Source organism: Liolophura sinensis, chromosome 7 (assembly GCF_032854445.1).
Source record: "Liolophura sinensis isolate JHLJ2023 chromosome 7, CUHK_Ljap_v2, whole genome shotgun sequence".
In the NCBI taxonomy this organism is placed as follows: Eukaryota; Metazoa; Mollusca; class Polyplacophora; order Chitonida; family Chitonidae; genus Liolophura; species Liolophura sinensis.
The window spans coordinates 57,251,881-57,260,786 of record NC_088301.1 but is presented as its reverse complement, the minus strand read 5'-3'; the positions used below and the strand labels follow the sequence as shown (position 1 = coordinate 57,260,786).

The following is an 8,906-nucleotide window of genomic DNA, read 5'->3' as shown; positions in this document are numbered from 1 at the left end:
ACAAATGACAGTATGGTGCATAAAGTTTCTTTCACTTATATGTGAATGGATTTATCCATGTGGACACAGCTGAAAGACAGGGATATATCACAGACAACAGTACTGGTAACATCTATGATCACAACACAAAGCTTTACAATGTTCATAATTTACTTGTGACTATAAATGTATCAAGGTAGCAGGGAACATTATTTACATGTACTATTTTTTTCTTGAAATGGTTCAGGAACAGTAGGACATATGAAGTGCAAGGAACACTACAGCAAACTATTGACCTTCACGTTACAACATTGCATAGATACATGAAAGTCCCATCAATATTTACACACTGTTTCCCCAATGAAACTTGAAACGATATTATGTTACAATGTTACATGAATAGACAATAAAAATTGTCAGTGTTTGTTGAAAATCATTGAGTGCTAATCACAGTTTCCAGTCACATAAACAATCCTAATCAACAATGGGGAATTGTAAAATTCCTTCCAGCCTGTAACAAGATGGTCCAAAGCTATGAACTCATTTGTTCTTTCCTTTATTATGTCACAACTATTGGCATATGTGTGCTCACAAAACATATATGAAGTACACACACAATAACATCACAGTAGAGAACAGTCTTCTACTGTCATCTGGACCTTCTTTGGACCTTGTCTTTGAGTTTCTCGTCACATGTATATGTGCCAGGTATAAATAACACTAAAGTCCACCTTATCAATACATTAAACATGAAGATTTCCTTGACAGCAGGAACATTAATACCAAATGACAGGTTTTGTTGTTCAAAGTTTGTGTCTCCATACTTCTCGGGTTGGTACTTAAGTTGTAGTAATTTCAACTAAATCATACCCAGAAAGTTGTACTGACTCGGTGTGTCAAACTAGCCACGTCTTGTCTTAAAACTAAACTTTCTGCTGAATAACCCAACCTGGTTTCCTATCACAATATAACGATAATATATATTTTCCAGTTAATAAAACCATAAAAGGCTGATTTAGATGTTTTATACAGTTAAATATAGCCAAATTTTAGCTTCAAATATGTTGTTAGTCTTCTAATAACCATGGTCAATTCACTCTTTTAAGCCTGTCACTTTTTGTTATTATGCATTTGGAACGCATAATCTCACAATTTCTTCCTAACAAGGCCTGGTACTATCCTAAATACTTCATCTGTCCAATGAATTATTAACTGTATGACCAAACAACAAAAACTAGTACCCTCTAAAATATTGTAGCTTTAACTGAACAAAGACTAACCACAAATTCCTCACAACAAAACTGCTAGGTGCTGTTTGATCATAAGGTCACAAATAAGCTACAGCTGATGTCATCAGTAAAGGGGCAAAAAGTTCACCAAACAACCCAACAACTGTTCAGAGACAACCAAATAGGCAAATTATCCTTAATATCAATAGCATTTAAGTTTGAGGGCCTTAACCCTCTTTACATCTGTGTTACATGTACATGTATATCCGACAAATTAAAATAGTGGTTCTAAGATGGATGGATGAACTAACAAACATGACCTCTACATGTCACACTTATTGGCTAAGGTGTCCAAATTACAGGTACAACACCTTATGTTTGTGAAGGACAGAGAGTAAATGACAAATACCTTTGTTGCATAACATTAATTGTAGAAATTCCCTGTTCACAAACTCACATTCTGTTGCAATGTGCTGATGCCTAAAATTAACAATATTTGGCATTGCCTTCTGGTATAATGCTACATGAGTAAAATAATATAGTAACTGTTGCGTTAATATGTGAAACAACAATGGAACACACCTCACATGAGCTTAAATTACCATCTACATGTATTTACCAGTACAACACTTAACAAGAAGACAAAGCATGGCTCTTCCTGAATGAACCTTCTGAAACAAATACATACATGTATATACTGGGTTAGGCTTACTTAATTTTAATCATCCAGCTGACACAGCATGGCCACACCCCTGTTGATCCAGTGATTTTCCCCTTTGTTCGTGGGAAGGAGTATATCCAGAACATAGTTGGTGGAGTGACCAGTAGTGGACAGAGTGCCTCGTCTGGCACTTGTCTTGTACACTGAAACACAGTAAGTTTGTATCAGTGGGCTGATCAACAGTATACACTTGAGTTGGGTTTTAAAAATCAGAGCTTTAAAGTTCATTCCAGAGTGTTTCAGAGAATTTTGGTATACTGAACCATCAATGATGTATTATTGCCTACAATGCAACCCATTAAGCTGATATATTTCAATGTCCTACTCAAGGAGCTTACCTCACAATGCGTATAGATTGTAAATTAACTTGGCTTTTAAGGTGTGGGGTTTAAACACCTCATTTAGTATTTATCCCAGTTGTGAGAAATTAACATCACAGTTCCAGTACATCTTTCTTTCTTACTGAATACAGAATATTCATCATCATTACGTTCTTTGCCTCAGAAAATTTGATCAATTATGAAAGACTTTGATGTTGACCCAGGGCCCAGTTGGTCAAAAGTGTATTAGCTGTTAAGTTTGGCATTAACTTTAGTCTGGACTAACTTTTAATACACTTTGAATAACCGACCCCTGGGCCTTGTTAATACTCCTTCGCTGGCGCAGAAGTCTAACAGCTCCTTCCAAATGTATCTTGCTCCTTGATCAATAGTAGCATTAACTGGCAATAATATGGCACTAATCATTCACCCAATACTGTGTCTTATTTCTACTGCTAGCCTGAGAAGTTTATTTTTGGTTTACTCAAGGCATGTTTTAATAAGATGGAAAATGTTACAGCTTGGTGGCTGTATCCATTTCGGTGAGAAAACACTGAAAACCTGTTTCAATGGTGAACATGTTGTCAGGAAGCGTCCTGTTCTTGTAAAAGTGAATATTCTAGAGTATGGCATAATACACCTATCAAGTAAATAAACAGATACACCCAATAATAAACATAATGCATCATCATGTGTACAATTCCACAACCTACCTGGACAAGAATATGTCTGATCATGTACAAATTTGGCCTTTTCACCTGGTTTTAACCAAATCTATGATACAAAGCTAAGGAAATGATCATAATGATAAAATGAAAGCTATATTAGCCATAGAAACTGTAACTGATTTATTACAGGTTGGGCTAATTATAATATTGTATATTAGATATTCATAACAATACTGATAAAAGATTGGTCAGATCTGTAGGTGTTGCATCTGCTATCGAAGATCTATAATATGCTCTAAAGGATACAACAGGCATGGGGTCGTACAGAATCTTCGGCAGTGACTCTTCAATGACAGAATTTGTCCTGCTCCAGCGAGCACCTTCCATGAACAGGCCATGGACATAAGCACCATTGACCTACAAAACACAAATAGATATCACCAAGAACCTGAACATTTTCATTGCCATAGTCTTCAGTCTGGCCACAATGAATGTTATTAACTTTGAACACTAAATGACAAAAACTTTCTTATCATGAATTCATGTAAAGAAGGGCAAATTCAAACACTCCCATATCATCAATTAATCTATTTTAGCTGCACTAGAAGATATTTAAAGACACTATCCATCATTTTGCATTGATTGAACTTGTAGGATATTGCTGTACTCAATTCTTACAGGTTTAGCTGCCATCTTGGACTCCCACTTCATCACCTCGAACTGGTAACCAAGGTGATCTATGGGTATCTTGTATCTGCGGGCGTAATTCTGCAGTGTTCCAGTCAGGAATGACTGGGTGAAATAAAAGCCTGATATCCAGAAGACAATGGGTACACCACCAAATATCCAGTCCTAGATAAACAAAATATTCTCTTGGTCAGAAAATCTTTGTGGAATAAGGTAACAGGTGTACCTACTCTAGCACTTCAATAGAACAACCATGGACAAGTTGTTATACAAGGACAACAATTTCTAACATTTGAATTACAGAAAAGAGAGCCTTCTTTAAAAGTTTTTCAAAAGTTACTAAGTTACCACTCACCTTGAAGAAGGTGAGACGAGCCAGGAGGTCTGTCACATAACTGCCCAGTGGCTTCAGGGACGGGTATGACTTGGCTCCCCACATGGCTGGTACCTGAAACCAGAGCACATCACCTGCAGTGCCATTTCAGTGCTACTCTAATCACTGCATGGCGTAATAATTCAACATACATGTACTTGATTGTTCCATAAGCAGCAAATCAGCCATGTTTTCAGAGCTTGTTTATCTTTTGTCTAGTCATAGTAGCACATGTATCTGTGCACAGTTTCTCGATTAACTAACCCTTGATGAAAGTGGCAATAGCCTTGTACCTGCTCACAAGTAGCATGGCTTGTACAACACACTGTCAACCTGAAGCTGTGACCAAAGTATGAGGTGTAGGTGCCCCCTATATCTAACTATCCAGCATTTACCGGAGTAAAAGAATAAAAAAGGGGGATAACACCTCCTTTCCAAGGAGTACCTTTCCAACCAGCATACTGTCAAAGACGTCCTCAAGCTCGGCAGACATGACCACTTGCCCCTTGATGGCTTTGCGGATATCCTTCAGACTCTGTCGGATCACCCTGATAAGTCTGTTAAACCGGATCAGTTCCTGAACCAGCACTGTGTTCATGGACTCCTCATAACGGACAGGGTACTTGCTCTGTCAACATAAAACATGCCCAGGTCACCTTTCATATATCACACAGTAACCTGCTGACGACAAGCCACCTGTGAAGCAACAATCTACTAGACAATTCTTTTCAATCATACACATACAATATCAGAGAGTTTTTCATGAAATGGCCTGGCCCTGGTGAACAACTTGCTTCGAAAACTACAATGGCAATTCTACTATGCTGTGTGTTTTGCACATTTTTTCACCCACCTGAATAAAATTTTGTTTCTTTCTCTAGTACTTCAAGCTCTTAAATAGATTATACAGTTTAAAAGAAAAGAAGTCTCACAAAAATAATGCAGCCATGATGAAATGATGACACGGTGACTGTAAAAGTCCTTTTTATAATAAATCACAACATATACAGACAATAAAATGATTGCAGCTGCTAACAATTAAGGAGTCAAGCATGATACTACTTCAGTCCTGAAGTTAAGCTCACACCAAACTCATCAACAGTACAGCATGTAGCAGGTGCATAAAGTGTTCACAGAGGCTTACCTGGACCTCTTCAAGGTTGAAATCAGGGGGTATTTTGGATAGGATGTCACTGGCCAGCTCCTCAATAATCTCCTGGGAGGATTTTCCAAACCCTGGCATCTACAGGACAAGAAGCCATCATGCTCTTATAATTATTCCCCTCAACATATATGTACATTACAAGTTGGCACCACACCAACTTTTTCAGTTTTCTTTCAGTGATACACTTAACATATTTGTGGTATACTTTAGGTATCTCTTCACAAAAAAATGCATTACTTCACTTTAATGCATAATTTGTATTAATATTTTTGACATTAAATAAACAAGTGTAAAATAACAATAGATCTGACATCATGCAATGTTGTCTTGAAGTCTCTTGATCAAAAACTTTACTGACCGTCCTACTGAGAGGCAAACCAGCCAAACAAACGAAATGTACTTATAGTGATGCTTGCCTCAGCTACAAATTGAACTGAGTGAAAAAGGCAACCCACAAACAAAGAAGATAGCAAATAAAAATTTGCTGAAAAAACAAGACTTCAACAAATTCCAATTGTTAAGATCAGGATAAACAAATGAAAACAAACTGAAAAATGGTAGATAATAAAACAGAATTTTCAAAACCACAGGAGCAAGATTACTTTTGGCTTTCCCAGTGAGGACTACAACAGGTGCAATAAAAGAAAAGAACAGGTGAGCAGCGGCATACAGGTAATGCAACGAGATACTAATACTACAAATAACTATCTAGAAACGCTGTTTTCCCAAAAGTTTAGCTTCTTCTCAAGTGACAGATTTTACTTGATTCATATCAACCTTATACATGTAGAGCAACTTAATAGTGTTTTTTTTTCATGAAGTTTGTGTTATTTCTTATTTTGTATTGGCATCAAAAGCATCATTTTAAAGTCATTATATGCATCTGAGCTTTGGGTGAAATACAGAATATGGTTTGTATCATGTTTTCTATATTGTGCCATTTTTTAAATAGAGTTATCCCCGCCCCACCCAACAACCCTCACAAAAGTCCCTTTTCAGGAGACAGATTTCATTGAAGTTTCTTTTCATCAAAATCCCATTAATATTATTAGTATATTTTCTATTCCACACAAATTTATTAGTCCAGTAGTATAATATTTAAGCCTGTTTCAGACAATAAAAGTTTGCTGTTAAATGTTTTCTCATTTTTGGATCTTACTTGTCTTGGAAGTGTAAGTAGGATGCCCTCAAACAGCTGAGTGGTTTCCTGTTGATCCTTTGTGATGTCTGCATTCTCATGAAGTCCATACACCTGGCACAAGCACAAACAGAACAGCTTTTTTTCACTGCCTTGCTTGGAGTTTAACATCACTTTTAACATCATTTAGGTCAGATCAAGACTGTGTCTCCTTGTAGGAGGTTGTTCCCAATGCCAACATGTTCACAGTGCTGCCCCACTGGAACATCAAGCTACATGTATAGGCACCAGGTATGACACCCAGTCCTGTCACAGCATACTGACACACAGTCATCCAGTGCCAGCCCTATCCCATAAGCTGAGTGCAACCATTGCTTACTTAACTGGAAGTCTTTGGTATTACATGACTGTTGACTGAACCTCCAACTCCATTGACAACACTAGTACTAATCCTGGAGAAAAAAACTTGTTACTTATTTTAATTTCAACTTAGCTTTTATGATACACCAAGGATTTAACACCTTACCTCTGGGTGTGGAATGAGCGGCAGACTTCTGATGTACTCAAGGTAATCATCGTAGCTGCCTTTTTCCGGGGCATAATACATTCCACTGGCAGAGAGTTTGTAATCATCTTCAGTGATGATCTCCTTGCAGTAGAAGATGGTCAGTAGGCTAATAATGAGGCGCCTGTCATGGTCATCAGTGACCCGCCCCCCATAGTTACATTCACCTGTCAGGTAAGACAATGCCTCTAGGGGTGGCTCGCTATAGTCATTCACAAACATCTGCAGAGAGAGTTCCAAAAGCAATAATAGAATATGCAATAAGTTCTGCCATCTTTCTTGAGGACATATTGTCATATTATGACAATGAGAAATTTTTGTCAGTTAATAAACTTTTGTGGCCCTCTACATTTATCAGGTGTTTACAAGATCAATGAACAATAAAATAGCTTAATTAGAAGTTGTAACACCCATCATACTTACAACAGCATATATTTTTAGTACCAAATTGCCAATGCTTTTTCTGTACTAATACAAAGAAACAAATTAAAATATTTATATTGTACTTGAGTGGAACTTCTATCACCAATCTCCTACCTCTAGCTGCCGCACAGAGATTCTCAGGTCAGACTCATTGAATTCATAAGGAATGTTCCACCCCAAGGGTCCAAACTTCCTTCTCTCTTGAACCAGGGCATGGAAGAATACAAGGCCAAAAAGCAACTTCTCAAACACCTAAACAAGAAGAAAAAATGTATCTGAATAAAGAACAAAATATGCAAATTACATGTATACTGTACAACAGACTGCATGAAAGTTTCCAAAGCCTGTGCTCATGTAAGATTGCTATTATAATTTAAGTAGGGGACTCACATGTGGTTTGTTACAATGTTGGAAAAAGCGGGGATCAGATATAGGGTCATTCAGATATGACCTCAGCAGGTTAGCACGAAGCCCTTTGGGGGGCTCGTTGGTCATCTTCACACCATTCTGGAGAACAGGTACAGGGAACTCTGGTGAGGGATAACTCGTTAGCCAGAGCCTGAAAGATGGTTTGGTCTTGCTGCTATCAGTGATCATCTGAAGTTAACAAACATGAAGGAATTTAATACCACCTGAATTTCATACTTGCACATATTGTAAGTTTACCATCACATACGATTACTTCTTCATCATTTTGTTTATCTTGAAAAACAGCAAAGGTATAAAAGTCTAGTCTCAACACTTTTTAGGTCTGCCTAACATTCATACAGGGCACAATTTAATCTGTGACCATCTAAATTTACCGGGGCTTATTTAAAAAACTTCTTTTAATGAGAAACAGTTGAGTAATGCTCTTTACACTTTCACAGATCCACTCCAAGTCAGGGAGCCACGAGGCAGCCAGGTGACAGTTCTGCAAGACAACCCAGGTGCCATTCTCTGTTGCCTGTAACAGGGTCAGTTCTGATTCGTTATACTTGTTCATACATTTGTCATACACGTGCACACAGAACTTCACAAGTCTTGACTACATGTACTAATTAATATGCTAGAGTTGTAAGTATCGGCACCCCTTAGATGAAGACAAGTTATTTCATTAATAACATTTTATATATCGGCTTGAATTGTTTGAGTAAACAAAAATCTCACAACAAATCACAACTTTTTTCATAGAAATTTATGTATACAATTATTATGAAATGACACTAAAATGATTTAATTGTGTCACTACAGATGCAAGCTTCATAAAACTGAGCAAATTATTGGTGGCTTAGGCAGTTTAAAAGGTTGAAGAATTAGAGTATTCAAGTTTAAAATGGCTATATTCGCTCCTGAAGTACTCATTATGTTTTGTCTAACCACCTGTCAATTACTGGACTCTCCATACATGATGTTAAATATTAATCTTTATCACAGCAATCACCTACCTCGGCTATCATTTTCTCAGCAATAGGTCCCTGACCTTGGCCCATAGAAATTGTCTGCAAGCTTTTCCCTCCCATCCCTGAAATGCCAAATCTTAAGTTTAACAAAATGCAATGATTTAAGTTCAAATTTCTAAGAAAGAAAAAAAAACAGCATGTAAAAAGTTATTTTCGCCTAAAAAGCATTGGTTACAAAAATTCACAAAATGGATGT

General features: G+C 37.2%; 1 protein-coding gene across 3 annotated transcripts in view; it reads right to left on the bottom strand.

The window, feature by feature from the left end:
* Window positions 1–553: 553 nt before the first annotated feature.
* LOC135470307 (dynein axonemal heavy chain 3-like) overlaps window positions 554–8,906 on the bottom strand; it is a 74,487-nt gene continuing 66,134 nt past the window's right edge. For 2 of the 3 annotated variants that reach the window (XM_064749167.1, XM_064749166.1), the window contains exons 73-86: window positions 8,696–8,772; window positions 8,128–8,214; window positions 7,659–7,865; window positions 7,383–7,520; window positions 6,807–7,067; window positions 6,302–6,394; window positions 5,745–5,765; window positions 5,122–5,220; window positions 4,423–4,605; window positions 3,960–4,052; window positions 3,596–3,769; window positions 3,224–3,334; window positions 2,963–3,023; window positions 554–2,072 (exon numbers count right to left, since the gene is read on the bottom strand). In XM_064749167.1, the coding sequence (XP_064605237.1) occupies window positions 1,927–2,072; window positions 2,963–3,023; window positions 3,224–3,334; window positions 3,596–3,769; window positions 3,960–4,052; window positions 4,423–4,605; window positions 5,122–5,220; window positions 5,745–5,765; window positions 6,302–6,394; window positions 6,807–7,067; window positions 7,383–7,520; window positions 7,659–7,865; window positions 8,128–8,214; window positions 8,696–8,772 (1,751 nt within the window). In that variant the 3' untranslated portion in view covers window positions 554–1,926. The remainder of the gene's footprint in view (window positions 2,073–2,962; window positions 3,024–3,223; window positions 3,335–3,595; window positions 3,770–3,959; window positions 4,053–4,422; window positions 4,606–5,121; window positions 5,221–5,744; window positions 5,766–6,301; window positions 6,395–6,806; window positions 7,068–7,382; window positions 7,521–7,658; window positions 7,866–8,127; window positions 8,215–8,695; window positions 8,773–8,906) is intronic. The other variant, XM_064749168.1, reaches the window with a different exon arrangement.